The sequence below is a fragment of the Macadamia integrifolia genome, chromosome 8 (assembly GCF_013358625.1).
Source record: "Macadamia integrifolia cultivar HAES 741 chromosome 8, SCU_Mint_v3, whole genome shotgun sequence".
Lineage (NCBI taxonomy): Eukaryota > Viridiplantae > Streptophyta > Magnoliopsida > Proteales > Proteaceae > Macadamia > Macadamia integrifolia.
Window position 1 is genome coordinate 1908237 of NC_056564.1, and position 17004 is coordinate 1925240.

Here is a 17004-nt window from a genome sequence, read left to right on the forward strand (position 1 = left end):
AGACATTTAAGTACGAAGAGAGAGAGTGATAATAGTATTATAAGTAATCTCGGTAGTAAAATTTAGTGGATTACATATGTCGGCAAAAACGACGAGTACGAGGACTTGATCCGGGCTCATGAGAAAAGAACTTTGCCCGTATGCCTGTGTCTCTGTACCCAGACACAAGCGGGGAATAAAATGACAGTGCTGCCACCAGCCTAGATGCTTCCGCACGCTCCCCTATTGAGCTGCATGCTGGTTCAGTGGCCACACTAGTGGACATGCTTCTCTTTCCCATATCATACTATCATATCCTCACGGTCCTCGGACCTCTCCCTTCCTTGCATATCCGCCTCACCTCACTCTTCGCAACCTTCACCTATCCAACCCCCTTGTCTGAACACCTTCCCTGAATCCTCTTCCTTTGTGTTTCAAATTCTCTTCAATGTGGAAGTCTTGGAAACTTTGTTGATTTCTGAGTTCTAAGATTTGCAAACTCTCCATGCATTGTCTGTGATAGAAGCGGTGGTGTCTCAACACTGAGGCAACGACTTCGTCTTTGCAAAACTTCAGTATACTCCCGTCTCCTTCGATTCGACTTTCTTTCTGCAACTCAGATAGCCAGACCGCCGGAAAAGTGAAGGGTAAGGAATTTGACTTCCCCCATTCGATTCTTATGCGGAACTTATCATAGTGGTTGTGGTTGGAGCACTGGTTGTTGTTCTTAGGGTTCTTATTTGCTTGATTTTCTTTTCTTTTTATTATGCAAGAGAGATATTGGGGCACATAGAGATGGATGCAGGTATCCTTCTCCTTGGGAGGATGACAGTGGGTTGGCAGTGGCCATAGATACGGATGCGGACACAGGTTTTTCATGTCTTATTGGGTCTGTTTTGAGATTAGAAGAGAGAAAGAACCCTGGTGAATGGAGAAGGCAATTCACTGGAAGATTATTCCTCTACCCCCATCTTCACCACCCCCAAGTCACGTGGGGGTCTTTTGACTACCCAATGGACAAACCCATTTGCCTCTCTGAACCTCGCATTGTTTGCTACGAGTCTTTGCAAATAGAAAATAATAGTGCCTTAAGTGTTTATATAAGCGAGGCGTAGTAATTCAAGCGAGTTTAGTCAAATTAGTGGGTTCATGAGTTTTGGCATAGCCAGTTGCACTATTTGTTATTGGTGGAGATTGGGATGTCATGCTTGTAAAGTATTGCCCTGATTTCACTTTGGTTTGGCCTTTTGACTTTTGATTCTTTGATCAGGAACTCCTGCGGATTGTGTCTTCTTAGCTTCATCGGGTGCATTGTTTTCTTGGTCGAAGCCTGCACTGGTACGTCTTTCCCCCTCTTCATATGACTTAGTGGTTTTGCAACAATTTTAACATATAAAGTTTTGAGCTTGATTTTCAGTTCATTAGTGGAATTAACAGGGATTAAGTTGTGGTAATCAAATGTAAGTTGCATGCTTCATATATTCAAGTTTGAGTCTTTAATTGGCATGTTGATTTAAGATCAAACAAGGTAGTTAGAACATATTCTCAGATGATCCTTATAAATCTTCGTTAGGTTCCTAGTTTTGAATTTTAAAGAGCCAATATGTCAATATTAACCTCTAGGAGAATGTTGGAAACCAACTTGTCCAAATATACTTTTGGCGGTATCCCATTTGTGATACCCAAGAATACGGTAAGTACTAGACCCACATGGGAGATCGGTGAGGTGTCCCTACCAAGAATATGGCAAGTACTAGACCCACTTTGAATGAAGAAAGCAATGTCAATTTCACTTTTGTGGATAGAAGGAGGTTGCAAAACAAATACTAACTCAATTTCTGTTGTGCAAAGCAGAATCATGGTGTGTACCAAGGGATTTGGTTTTCGATTTTCAATGGTAGACAAATCGGCCCTACAAAGTGAGTTCATCTTTAACTATCTTTAGTTTTTATATCTTTTTTACTTATTATCTTCTTTGCTTCTAACCTTTTTTCTTGTGCTATAAACTTGAAGAAAATTGTATTCAAAATAATGATCTCTTCAATTTTCATTTAATGGATTGAATAGATTATCTTTGATATGTATCATCACTCCTGTCCTCTTGAAAGCATAAAAATTCTCATTTCTTCTTAGGTGCTTATGCAATGCCAATCTTTGATTGGGGGTTTTCTTCATCTTCAATTTTTTATTGTTTTTTGACTTGAGATTTATCTTCATCTTCATCTGTCATTCAGATTCCATTGAAGTGCTTCGTTTTAGGGTAATTGCTTTTCTCTCCTCTAAACGTAAGTGCCATAACAATAGGATCAGTTTTCACATCTTCTATATTTTGGCAGAACAACACATTTTCAAGATATCTTTAGTTCATATCCTGATGACAGACACTTTGATGGATTGAGGAAGCATTGGGTCGATACAAAGATATAGTCCCCAACTACTATTGGCACGTTTGACTTTCTCCATTGCATTGTTTTTGTTTTTGAAAAAGACACTAATCTGGTTCATGGTTCGTTGTTTTCTTATGTCATGACTAACATCATTTCCTCCTATTATTGATATAGCTATGACTATCGTTGAGCATAGCGGTGCCAAATATCATGTTTTAGTACTCATTGTTTTTTAGAGAATAGTTATTTATACTCAGGTTTGAATGGAGTGAAAATGCATGCAAACCGTGATATAATCAATGGATTCCTGAAAAGGGAAGTTTGTTTCAAAGTTAAAGATCATTTAAGCAATTCATATGAGAAACATTTCTTGAAATATCACTACAATTGTCTACGTGCGAGTCTTATTCCAAATGAGTATGGGGAAATTACTATGCCCATATATATGCATAATTAGACTATGCCTAATTAGTCATTTGCATTTGGGAACTGATTTTACTAGGCCGCTTCTCAATTTTTCCCATTCATTCTCATGAACTCTGACTTGTTTGTATATCTGATGAGAATCCTTCTTACTCTTAGCCTTGGCATGCAAGACAACCGGTATCCTCTTTTGGGTTTTTGTATGGTAGGATGATTCTCTGTTTCAGCATTTTGAATTAGTACCAAAATGTAGGATGTTATGTTCATAACCTGTGAACTGAGGCACCCTTGAGGAGACCCAAAAGTGAGCTGCTTAGTTGAGGGGCCAATATTTTAAGTTATTCTATCTGTGTCCAGTTCCAGCCTTCGGCCTTCCAATCAAAGATGGTCAACATCAAAGTCATAGAGGCCAATAATTATTGTTTTAGTCATTGACATTAAGAACTTCAAGCTAGTCTGTATGATGTATATTGTTAATAAACATCCTTCAATTCTCTCTCTCTCTCTCTTAACAGAAGACCACACACGCATTTGCACATGCACTTTTACTAGCATATATTATTTTTTTTTCCACTTTCACATGGATCCATGTAGTCGATCTCATTTAGTTGGGAAAAGTCTGAGTTGTTGTTATTGTATGAGGGATTTTACCTCTGTTTAAAACTCTTATGCTCCTGTTTCTATTGCCAGAACACTTCCCTTGAACAAGCATATGTCCTTTCTATAGGCTCACTTGTTGAATGTCATAGAACCAACTTCCCCCTGTAAAAGCAGAAACTATCAAGCTTTGGTGTTTGCATTTAAGGTTAGGTAAAACTGGGAACATTGTGATGGACTGAATGTTATCTACACAGCTGGGGCAATGGTACATGTGTCTGTGTCTGACATGGATCTGTTGTGAAAATTGGAACAGTATTGATCTGGGCTATAGCCGACCCCATTTAGTTGGGATAAGGCTGAGTTGAGTATTGGTCTGGGCTTTCTAAAATGTAGGGTTGCTAACTTGCTATAAGATCTTGTCATGATGAGAGGCAGTGAGGTGGTTCCTAGTACCTCCCCAAGGGTCATCTTTTTGAGAGCCACACTTCAACAGTTTAACCTCCCTGTTTTCAATCTGTACCATCCACTTTGTTGGTTGCTATGTTTTGCTGCAAGAATTACAAGAATGACTTTTTGAGCTCTTGTTTCTTCTTGACAAGTAATGCTGTCTTTTCTTGCTCCATCCCAGTTTTAATTGACAGGATCTTGAATGAACAACGCTTGTTTTCTTGTGATTGGAATCTCTCTCTTGTTTAAATTTATTGGATCTTTTTGTATTTTTCAGAACGTCATGTGTTTTCCATTTTTTCCTGTAGTTCCAATTCTTTGCGAGCAAGCTACTCCTGCAGTCACGTCTGTGCCAACTACATCCATGACTTGTTACTTCCCTATGTCAGTGCTTTTGCAAGAGCAGCGTGATGACCTTAGGTCCTCTCTCCACATGATTAGGGAGGATAAGACATCCCAGGTGAGTATTAGTGTATACACTTATGTAGCTGTGCATTTATCCAAGCTGCAGGCTCTCTTTTCTCCTCCTTTTCATTTATTTATTTGATCAGAAAATTAAATCATCTGAGAAATTTTTGGGATGATTTTTTATAGTCCCATGACTCATATTTTGGTAATGATCCTTGAATGGGTTGTGGGAGAAACTTTTGATTTTATTATTTGATAGACTATTTCTCTCAAGGATTAAAGTTTCGGTATCGGTCGCCGTATAGGTCGGTCAAAATTAAGATACGTATCGGAGAGTATCGTATCGTATCGGAGATACGCTAAGATACGCTAAAGATACGCACATAAATGGATCGGGAACACATTTTTATACACTTTTGCATAAAAAAATGGTTAAAAAAAACTATATATAACATGTAGAATGCATAAATACCTAAGTAGAGGGTATCATATTGATAGACAAATATATTGAGTTGAAAATGTTCAAAATGATGAGGTTTCTTATAGTTTTTTCTTTCTTCATTGCCATTGCCACTGTGATGAGTGCCATGAAGAGTGTCGTGGTGGTTCAAATCCTTGGCTAGGACCTTCTTCTTCAATAGGAGCAACTAAGATGATGTTCTGCACTTGTCGAATATAGGCACAATATTTACCCCAGTTGAAATATTTATGGTAGTGGGTCTCCCATTCATTGTAGAATCTTCTGTACTGCTCAGGAGTGGCCAATGTTGGTCCTGCATATGTCTCATATCCATAGCCTGAAGAAGCACTTGAAGATACATGGTGTCCATGTTCAGATGATGAACTAGCATGATCTGAACTTTTGTACTGCTTTGGATTGCCAAATGATTGTCCTACATAAATCCCATATCCATTGCTTGAAGATGCATCTGAAGATACTTGGTGTCCATGTCCGGATGAGGAACCAACGGGATCTGAACTAATGCTCATTGACTCCATGCTACTCATCAATGCATCAGTAGCACTCGGATTGTGGGATCGCCTACCCCTCTGACTATAAGACTTTGGTTGTGTACGAGTACCATGATGACTATCTTGGGTTGCATGTGTAAATGCAACCTCCTCTGTGAAATGTACTGGTACATAAGTTTGGCCACCACCACCACCACCACCACCGTCATCATCATCATCATCATCATCATCATCATCATCATCATCATCATCATCATCATTAGCACCATCCTTGTCTTGATCATCATCATCACTATCTGGTTGAGTTACACTATATGTAGCACCTGAACTCGTCCTCCTAATATCGCCATCATTGGAGCTATCATCATCCTCTTCCATAGCTGATGGTGCGTGGGTTTCATCATCAACAAAATTTTTAAAATCTTCATTTATATCTCTAATGAGGTCCTCTATAATGGGATCAGGTGTGGTTTCTCGTCGATCTTTAGATGATTTGTCCAACACTAAAACATTTTCAGTCTCATCAATCCATCCCCTAATTGGATCTTCCTCGTCGAGTATGTGGGTGATGTCAATTGGGTTAACGTCAATATCATCCCCTGATTTCTCCAATTCTAAATATTTCATCTTCAATTTCATGTGGTAGTGCACATACACTAGCTTCTCTAGCTTCTCATAACTCAAACGATTCCGAGGTTTGGTGTGTATTAATCCGAACATACTCCAGTTACGTTCGCAACCACTTGAGGATGCCGTGCATGATAATATTTTCATTGCGATTGGCCTTAAGTTTGGAGCACTCCATCCATAGTTCATCCACCAATCAGCTGTACAAAGATAATTGCAACATTAGGAGTTCGAAATAAATTTGAAATATAAGGATAATTGATTAAGCCTAAATTACCAGGGTGTTGTGTTCCTCTAGCGCGGATAGCTAAATGATCAACAAACCTTTGAGTGGCCTCTCGGAAGTACTTCACCTATACATGTATTAACATATTAATATGCCACTCAATGTATTGAATATTAATCAATGATTCAATATGTAAGTTTAGTAGACTACTACTGCATCTTTGGCCGAATCAATATTAGGAGCTAACTTGTTGATAACATCCTTCACATATTCCATCAAATCTTTCCTAAATCTTAAATTGTTCTTGTAGTGCAGATCCGGATTCAAATAATAGGCTGCACATTGACATTGTTACATATTACTTATTGTTAACGATTAAGTATATTAAATTACTAATAAAGTCACTTAGAAATTTAATTGAAAAAATACCTGCCCGATGAAGGTCTTGAACCAAATTATTTTCCCATCGACGATTTATAATCTTCAAAAATGCCTTAAATGACTTTGGGTTCTCCTCTTCTATCTTTTGTTTGACAACTTCCATACAATGCATTATATTTCCCATCGTCTGTGCCTTATCACCATCAACTACTTTAAGTATCACAAATAGTGGCTGCATAATCTTAGTAAATCGGTATGTCCTTTCCCAAAACTTTGTTGAGGTGATTAGGTCTTGAATAGTTTTTCCAATTTCAGTGGTTGCATATCTACTACTGAACCAATCATTAGAGGTGAATGACTTAACTAGCCCTTCCTTCTGTTTTGAATACTATCAAGTGCAATATAATTTGTTGCAAACCTTGTTGCTGCGGGCCTCACCAAGTCACCTTTTGTGTACTTTCTCATCAATGCTAACACCCAGCTGTGATTGTAGATGAAGTTGGTGATCATCTTGGCATCAGAAACCAATGTCTGCACTTTGTTCATTTCATCAATGTCCTTGAACATCAAATCAATACAATGGGCTGCACAAGGTGTCCAGTACAAGGTGGGATACTTCACCATAAATAAAGTACCAGGATTTTTGAAATTGGAGGCATTATCAGTCACAACTTGGACAACATTATCTGGCCCAACTTCCTGAACAACTTCATCCATTAATTTAAACAAATACATTGAGTCCTTGATATCTGAGGATGCGTTGAAAGACTTATGGAATATTGTTTTCCCATCACAATAGATCAAAAAATTGATGATGGACATCCTCGTCGGTCCACTCCACCCATCACACATGATGGTCACTCCATATTCAGGCCACTTGTATTTAAGCTCTTCAATGTATTCATTCATCTCTTTCACAATAGCATCTAAGTATGGCACTGCAATTTCATGGGGTGTGGGTGGCTTCACATTTTTCCCACATGTCTGAATCTGCTTGACCATAGCCTTGAAGTACGGATCTTTAGCTTTGTGAGGTGGAATAGAACTGTGGAACCACCTACAGATTGCTTTTCCAATTTTCTTACTCAATGTTTTTGGTTGGAAAGCCTCTTCAATCCTTTGTTGCCCTTCATCATGATGTTTATATGGTGCATCTCTCATTTCTCTAATTTCTGGGTTTCTTTTCCCCTTACCTTTACCACTGGAGGCAAATTTGTCAAACATGCCCTTCACAGTGCCTCCAATATCTACACTTAGACGACTTCTAGAGCCAGAACCTTGTTCATAAATCATCGGGCCACCATGCCTAGGTCCTACAGATTGACTTCTTCTCAGCTATTCTGTTATCCATTGTTTTTCTTTTGCTTCCTCCCTTGAAATATGCATCGCTCGTGCAAGCTGTTGATCTTCATCCTCTGCCTCCATATCAGATCCTTCATAATCCTCATGATCCCTTAGATTCTCAACCAATCTATCATCTTCTTCAACAGCTTTTTTTGCTTTATCTCTACTTCCCCTCAAGTGCTTCCTCATTGCTTTACTTATTTCATCTGGGCACTTGGTACATTTGGCAACATTAGAAAATCCTTCAGCCAAATGTTGTTTATGTCTGGTAATTTCACCTCCTAGGTGGATAGTATCACAGTAATTGCATTTTGTACATAACCTATTGCCTTGTACTTTCTCGGCTGTAGTCCATCCAATATCCCTAGACCGTTCTTTAGGCGTCATCTTCCTACAAAGATACATAATGAATCTTAATATGTATATTTATTGATTTAGTATTTAGTAAGTAATACATTATTTTAGAAACTAAAATGAGATGCATCCATCCAAAGAAAAAAAAAAAGAATTTTTTGTATTTTTCCAAATTTACTTAAACTTGAAATGCACACTTTTTTTGGAAAAAATTGTGCATCTAATTTCACATCATGGTCATTGGCCAAGTAAATTAGAATTTTTTTTTTAAAACTAAAATGAACTGAATTTTCTAAAAAAATTGTATTTTTTTTTCAATTTTTAATTAATTTTCAAAATAAAAAAATAAAAATACAAACTATTTAGAAAAATTAATTTTTTTTATAGAAGTTGTAGATTAATTGTTTTTAAAGAACATATAAAAAATCAACATAGTGTGGACCAATATATTTGAGTAGATCTAAAAAAAAAAAAAAAAAAAAAAAAAAATTTAAAACCCTCACTTTTTGGGGGTAAAAATGTGGGTTTTATTTGAAATCATGTATTTAGTAATTATAAGTTATGACATTGTTTTTAAGAGTTGAATGAACTAAATTTTCTTAATTTTTTTTAATTAATTTCGGGATGAAAAAATTAAGAAAATACATTTTTTTGAGAAAAATCAAAATTTTCCATGGAAGTTGTAGAACACTTGTTTTTACATAACATATAAAAAATCTAAATATTTTTAACCATTGAGCATGAGTAGATCTAAGAAATTTGAAAAAAATTGAAATCCTCATTTTCTTTTGAAAAAAGTGTGTGAATCCTTATAAATCCAATGATTTCATGTAATAATGATGCACAAAATGTGATTCTAAGTATGATGAACTTTAGATTTGTAAAAAAACTTGAAAATCTAAGGTTAAAGTTAAAAAAAGTGAGTAAAGATTCAAGAACTTACTATTCAAGTCTTTCAACTTTCAAGTTCAAGGTTCTTCTTGGACTATGCTTTGCTCCTTGTTTGAAGTTTGAACCATTCACTTCCACAATGTTTCCTTCAATCTACCATTTGAGTCTCCAAAAAGGTGTGTGAATCAAAGGGGAAGAAAGAAGAGAAATATAGAAAACTGTTGATAAATGGTAAGAGAGTTTGAAGTGTTTGTTTCAAACAAAAAAGGCACATTCCACACTTACGTAGCCGTATCGTACGTATCAGTACGATACTGTGTGATATGTATCAATACTCACAGGAATTTTTATGTTTTCAAAAGTTTGTATCGTGGAGTATTGTATGTATCGGTACTGATACGGTACGACACGATATGATACTACCGATGCACCGATACACAAAAAGGGTCCAAAAATTCCCTATAGCGTATCGGTATGTATCATGCCGATGCCTACTGATACCGATACATATCGGCCGATACGGCATGATACACACCGATACTTAAAACCATGATTTCTCTTACATTTTTTTATTTTATTTTATTTTATTTTATTATTATTATTTTTATTTTGGAGGCAAAGATTTATGTTTTGTTATTTGTACTGCTTTCTGAAATTTAATTCAAACATTTGTCTGTAATTTTTATTTATGAATTTTTAATTCTTTACTTGTAAAGGCAACATTGGACAGGAGGCTGCTGGGCAATAGGGCATTGTTCCATGAAGAGAAGAAAAGCTCTGTATCTGACCAAGATCTGGAAGACGTTGAAAGACAGTTGCTCTATAGGCCTGATTTATGGTATTTGTAAGATCATCTCTCTTTCCTTCTTACATAAATCAACTCATAGTAGCTTCATCAACACAATTTTTCAAGTTAATGCCAGTTATTTGTTTCCCACATTTTTCTTATTACTAGTTGTCCATGGCCCAACTACAATTGCAGATTGCCATCCTTGCCTCTGCAGTCGGTCCCAACACATGCAGATAGGGTTGTGGATGTTAAACCATCTGATGTACTTGCACTTGCAAAAGGAGCAGTTCTTGCCTCAAAACAAGCAGCTTCTATAGCCCAAGATTACCAACTACTGGGAGCTGATTTCAATGAAAGCCTTCTTCCCGGGTTGGTTTCCTTTGACAACTGCTTCTCCGTTTCTGCTTTCCCTTTCAAGTGTGCTTTGCTTTTCGCTTTTGACCGATGTCTAGAACTTCTCTACAGTTTGTGCCCCTCAAATTCAGCTGATCTCATTCCACTTGAGGAGCAAGTGACGGTAAAATCAACGCGACTGTTGGAGAGACGATCAAAGAAGCGGAAGGTTCTGAAACAAAAATTTGTTGACTCTGGGGCTTCTGATTTGAAAAAGGCAGATAAACAGAAAAAGATACGTGAAGGTCTTGATTCAACTGATCCTCTTCAGTTGTTTTTGTCTGGGCCTGAGAAGAAACAACTTTTGACTGTAAAGGAAGAAGCTGAACTGTTTGCTCAAGTACAGGCATGCCTTCAGTTCCTGTCTTAATTTAAATGAGACGTGGCTCCATTCCAAATAAGGCTTATTGTTATTCTTAATTTATCATTTGTTTATGTTTTTTAACAGGAGTTGCTAAGATTAGAGAAAGTGAAGCAGAGGCTTCAATCTCAGTTTGAGCGTCAACCAACTTTGGTTGAATGGGCTGAAGCTGTTGGGATGAGTAGCCAAGTTTTGCAGTCACACATTATTTTGGGTAACAAGAGCCGAGAAAAGATGATTTTTGCCAATTTGCGTATGGTGGTGCATGTAGCTAAACAATACCTAGGACGGGGTCTGAGCCTTCAAGATTTGCTGCAGGTCAGTGTTGATGCTTGTAAATTGTACAAGGAGCAAAGTATTTGATAAATACATTTTGTTGTTTGGAACTTGATTTTAATTTTGTAATAAAAAAGTAAAGTATTTGACAAAGAAATCCCTTGAGCTTCTCTCTATTTTTCCTTTTATTGTTTTTTTCCTTGGGTTTATGTGTACTGGTCTGCTAGGTGGTTAATTAGAAGATGGACAGTTTCGCTAGTTTTGTTACATATGATAAGCCACGAATCTTCTGCATGATGGCTTAGTTGGTGGCTGAAAGGGCTCCACATATGACAAGAGTTAAACATAGGAAAACTACTGTACATATCACCTTACCACATGGCAACTGAAAGGCCTCATTCTTTTCAGTTTTCTCTAGTTAAAATTTATAAACCTTTAAAAGCTAGTGTTACGAAAGACAACTACTGTAATCGGTGGGCCAACAGCTAAAGTGGATACAGAAACCAAATAGATGGTCAGTATAGGTTCCCCTATGTGATTAGAGATTGAGTCGGGCATGCTGTAAGCCTGTATCTCCACATGGTTGAATTGAAATAAGAGCATTATTCTTCCATGGAGACTGGCTGAAAAGTGGGGCCTCTGCCTGTAAAGAAGTAGTAGGGCCCTTGATAATTACCCAGCCTTCTTATAGAGAAGCATGGGAGGCCTAATAAAAGACAATCATGTTGGCCTTTGATTCTGTTCTGTCTGCTACAAAAATTAAAAAGGGTCTGGAAGCTGGCTTTTGGTTAATACTTTTTCTAGAGCTTTTTTCCTGGGCCTTGTACAGTATAGTGATCCTTTGGCCCTTCTCCAATCCAATAAAAGTGTTTGATTTATCTCCCAAATTTTTAAATAAAGGGGGAAAGTCTGAGAGACATTTTCCCTAGATACAACCAAACTTAACAAGTCCTAAGCTTACATGAATCCTATTTTCCCATTCTACCTTAGTCCCAGCAAATCATCACGTCCTTTCCCCACTACTTGGTACTGGATACCCAAATCCTATTTTTCCATTCAACCGTTTTATCGGCAATGTCTTCTGTCAATTGTAGTCCGCGGTTTCTTTTCTTTCATAACATGTGGTACTAGTGTGTTGTCTTAATTGAGATCTCACAAACAACAAACATGTTGAATTTTATTATCTATAAAAAATATATTGAATTAAAAATTTTAATGTATGTGAGAGACGAACAACTAATAGTAATTAATTTTGTGATATTCTTTTGGTTTGTTAATAATTTACTTTTCCTTAATTGTGTCTTCATTTCTGATATTTAAAGTTAATGCTTGCTTGGAGAGCATACTTGGTTGTTGTGCTGCCATACTTTTGGTGATAATTGTTCCATTTGTCTTTTTAGCCGGTAGTGGTGCATTCTTTTCTACATGTCTTGCTCTGACTCTCTTGTCCCAGTTCAAGCAACTCTGCTTGATTCCCCTAAAAATGGCAGCTCTGCAGATCTATAAGAATGAAACCTTTCAGTTGAAGGAGATGAAAAAGGCACAGGTTAAGGCATTAAGAATGCCTTCAAGGTTCCCATCTTCCTCTGATTTCTTAGGTTTAGAGCTATCAAGAAATGGGTTCATTCACCAACATCCTCTCCACTGCAAAGAGGACTGGTTCTGTAACTTTGATCACTGCTTGCTGGAACAGTTTTAGATTCCTTATCAGCCATCAGGATTGTCAATTTATCATCTTGACTGCAGTGGCTGGGTGCACATCCACACAATATAATGAGTGTTGATGTATACCCTAACAGTTTGAGCTTTTAGGTGAAACAGTAGTGAACATGGTATTAGAGCAGAGAGGTCAAGTGTTCGACTCCTGAGAAGTGCATTGGAAGAGTTATCCCGAAATTTGTTCTTGCTTGGTGCCATGCAAAGGAAATGTTGTGTGAGCTCCACGTGCAAGGACCATGGGATCTTGGCCTGCATATGCGGGGGAGTGTTGATGTAGTCCAAGATCTCATGGTCCTTGCATGTAGAGCTCACACAACATTTCCTTCGTGTGGCATCGAGAGAGAGAGAGAGAGAGAGAGAGAGAGAGAGAGAGAGAGAGAGAGGAAATGTTGGGAAAACTCTTCCAATGCACTTCCCAGGAGTCGAACACTTGACCTCTCTGCTCTGATACCATCTCCGCAACCGTTTCAGGGGGGACAATTGCTCCTCTTTGCCCCCCCTCCGGGGATCTGCCCACCTTTGCCACCTCCTTGAGTGACAAGAAACTGCTGGTTTTTGTTTCCCATCATAAACACCTTCATTTTACCATCTTTCTTTATAAATGGAATAGGAATTCTACCATGGATGGGAAATGCATAGCAAACATGATTATTCTCCTACTATCTCCACCCTGAAAGCCTCTTTCCCTTAATTTTCATTTTACTATGCTATTTCTTCCTTTAATCCACAATCTCATTTGCTCAGCTCATTACTTAAGATTTCCCAATATCGGCTTCCCCGTCCCCCACCACCCCCCAAAAAAAAAACAAAAAAAAAAACCCCTGTCCTTCCCCTTTACAGAATTTTTTGGGTTTATCGGAACACAAAGGCAGAGAATCGCTTCGTAAATGAACCAAAGGAGGTTTTGGATCTTAGAGGCACATTCTATTTTTGCTTTGAATTATATTTTCCCAATAAAATCTATTAGGGTGACTGAAAAAAAAAAAGAGATGAATTGCCAACTTAATAGAGATTTTCTGATCTGGTTGCTAATTTGAATTTTATTTCTGCAAAGCCATTTATTTATTAGGAACTGTGTTCATCAGATTTCAGACTTTCAATAGCGGTGATTAACAAATAAGTCGATTTGCTCAATTTGCTTGGAACTTGAGTAACAAAAGTCTTTCTCTGACATACCTCTTTTTTTTTTCAATGAGCTGGAAGTTTGTTTCCTTCATCTGATTGTTCCTGTATTTAATCCTTCCTTCCTGAGAGAGATAATTTACACTTATTATTAAGGCAGGAGCAGAGATTTGCATAGATCATGATGATAAACTATTCTTAGGTGGTTTGGGGTAGTTTAAAGTAAGTCACAGATTAAATAAGAAGAAAAAGGAAACTGTGGAAACTAAAGAGAATTTCAGAAATTTGTCAGATCTGCAACGACAAAGCTCTATAGGTCTGGTCTGTCATGAGTGGTGGAAAAATTGGGTTCGTTTTCCCAAACCACCCACCCACAACCCCACTTCATCCTTACAATTCTTATTTATATGGGTTGGATTCCTTTTACTCAAACAGTAAAATTGGGAAGTTTGGAATTTCTTAATTATCTTAGAGAAGTAAATGTACATTGACAGGTCAACTTCTGGTCCTTCTCTGTCCAGGGTAATTTTGCATTTAATATCTATAAAAGAAAAAGGTGATTTTGTATCCCAGTAACAGTTTGGAAAAGGTGATTTTGTATCCCAGTAACAGTTTTCTGTTTGTTGTAGGAGGGAAGCATGGGTCTTATGAAGAGTCTCGAGAAGTTCATACCGCGGGCTGGTTGCAGATTCTCTACATATGCTTACTGGTGGATACGGCATTCAATTACGAAAGCCATATTTCAGAATTCCAGGACAATCCGTATACCTGTAATGACTCTCATTACTTCTTTGCTTTTCCCTTGCTTATGATCTCTCTCAATCAAGGCTGAAACTTAGGTGTTTCTTAGGACTCCAATACAAACTGGACCAATTCCTACCAGGTCCAACAGATTTCGGATCTACATGTACCATAATCAGAACTCTAATCCCTTACCAAGGAATGACCATGACCAAAATATATAATTTGCAGGAGAATGTATATAACCTCCTGAAACAAGTGAACAAAGCAAAGAACCTCTGCATACGTGAAGGCTTTAATCCAACAAATGAGCAGCTTGCAAAACGTGTTGGCATTACAGTTCAGAAGTTGGAAAGACTGTTGCTGTCTACACGAAGGCCTCTCTCAATGCAACAAGAGGTTTGGGCAGACCAAGATACCACTTTTCAGGTAATATTTCTTGTACCCATTTCTGCTGCTGGCTAAGAATAGATTTTGGAAGAGAATTACCACAATTTTTTGTTTAGTTTGTAAACTCTTATTGTTAAATGATTGTTTAAAAGAAAACGCAATTCTTGTGGTCCCGCGTTACACCAATATGTATAGATTTTTGACATGCTGATGCAAGGTGATCAGATTAGAGTTTCTTGGACATAAAGTTGATGACATATTTAGGGCTAGGCGCAATGGGAGGAATAGGTTAGGGAAAATAGATTTTAAAGGTCTGTTTTGGTCCCAATGGAGGTTTATGGTGTTTGTCTGTCAGAAATGGAAAGTAGGTATTGGACTACATAAGGGAGAATGAGGGAGAAAAAGAAGAAAAGAGACTCAGAGAGAGAGAGGCCTCGTTGGGACCATACCGTAGATCTTTGTGCCTCGAAAGCGTTGCACCATCTAGATTTTATTGAACTCTAACCCAGCATCATTCTGTGAAAACAATTCTTTCATAATTCAAGATCAATTAGACAAGGAATCCTTGTCGACTCCATATAACTATATTCCTAGTCTAGCTCAATTTAAGAATAGATGAATATACCTATCAAAAGTCCAAAAAAAAAAAAAAAGGGTGAATTGCGTAATGAATGATGCTTTATCAATATATTGATCAGAAGGCCTCCCATATAACTTTGGATGTGTTCTGTGTGGAGTTTGTGAGATATCTAGCTACAAACCTGCTCTGGTGACACCAAAATCAGGCATGACTGGTCAAGTTTTGACCCTCTGAAAATATAGCCCGAAGAAAACTTATGGGCAATCTTCAGATATTGTAATAAAGTTTGTACCAGAACTGGACACAGAATAGGGTAGAATGGAGAAAGAAAGAGAAGACAAGGGAATTGATCGATGAACAGGGAAAAAGTTACCCTACCAGTCTGGTCACTTAGTATTAATTCAATTATAAAACTCTTAAGATGACAAGTATGCCCCTTAAGTAGGGGATTGATCCATTACTTCTCACTTTATAACCCAATACATCTCACAACATGATCAGTACGTCTCAGTTAACAAGGTAGTGATTTAGTACTTCTTACCAACACTCCCTCTCAAGCTGGAGCATATACAACTCTCATGCCCAACTTGGAACCCATGATTAAGTATGGGCCTCGGCTCAAAGCTTTGGTGAAAATGTCACCCAACTGATCTAAAGAACGAACATAAGGCTTAGAGATAACTTTCTTCATAACCACATTCCACACAAAATGAAAATGAAAAACAGGATTACTAGCAATCTGAATGGTAGCTTGATTATCACAAAACATCTCCACCGGTTTAGTGTCGGGAAAACGAAGCTCTTCCATGAGAATTTTCAGTCATATAAACTCAGTTGTTGTGTGAGTTATATCACGATACTCAGCTTCAACACTTGATCTAGCAAGTAGCAACTATACTCTGTTTCTTAGTTTTCCAAGTAACTAGATTGCCAACAAAGGTACAATACTTAGTAGTAGATCTTCTATCATCAGCAGCACCAGGCCAGTCAGCATCAAGATACCAATAATATCTAGATATTTAAGAACCAACCCTTTTCTTGGAGTACCTTTCATATATCGTACCCAAAGAACCTCCTTTGGTGTCTCAATAAACTGATTTAACAACGCTTGCGGCAAGGGAAATGACAAGATGAATCACTGTCAAGTAAATCAGCTTACCAATAAGACGCCTATACCTCTGCTTGGGATTTCATCCGTTCTAAAGGGCTCATCGTGCACCAAAGATGTTGACCATCTCTTCTTCTCGTCCCTTCACCTACTTTGTCTGGAAGGTCCTCAGTTCCTGTTGGCCCTCCCACAGAAGAATCCTTCCTTTTTCTAGAGAATGGATTTGGATTGACATGACTTTTGGTTGGCATACCATTTGTGATTCTATTGGGAAGCTTGCTTTTGGTGCCACCATAAATCATATTTGGATGGAGCGTAATCTGTGTAAATGGAGTTCCAAATCCAGGTTGTTTGACCAGACTTGAAAAACCATCTACTTTGAGGTCAGCTCTAAGATAGGTTGCATTTGTTAGCGTCTGATTTTAGACCCCCAAGGAACAAGCTAATTGTTGTCTCCTGGGGCCTCCCTCGGCCCTCCATTATCC

General features: G+C 37.7%; 1 protein-coding gene across 1 annotated transcript in view; it reads left to right on the plus strand.

The window, feature by feature from the left end:
- Nucleotides 1–271: 271 nt before the first annotated feature.
- Nucleotides 272–17004, plus strand: part of LOC122087603 (RNA polymerase sigma factor sigF, chloroplastic) — a 17840-nt gene continuing 1107 nt past the window's right edge. The window contains exons 1-10 of the mRNA XM_042656798.1: nt 272–626; nt 1250–1317; nt 1834–1898; nt 4145–4296; nt 9756–9883; nt 10022–10198; nt 10295–10568; nt 10671–10901; nt 14330–14470; nt 14673–14870. Coding sequence (XP_042512732.1) covers nt 1838–1898; nt 4145–4296; nt 9756–9883; nt 10022–10198; nt 10295–10568; nt 10671–10901; nt 14330–14470; nt 14673–14870 — 1362 coding nt within the window. The 5' untranslated portion in view covers nt 272–626; nt 1250–1317; nt 1834–1837. The remainder of the gene's footprint in view (nt 627–1249; nt 1318–1833; nt 1899–4144; nt 4297–9755; nt 9884–10021; nt 10199–10294; nt 10569–10670; nt 10902–14329; nt 14471–14672; nt 14871–17004) is intronic.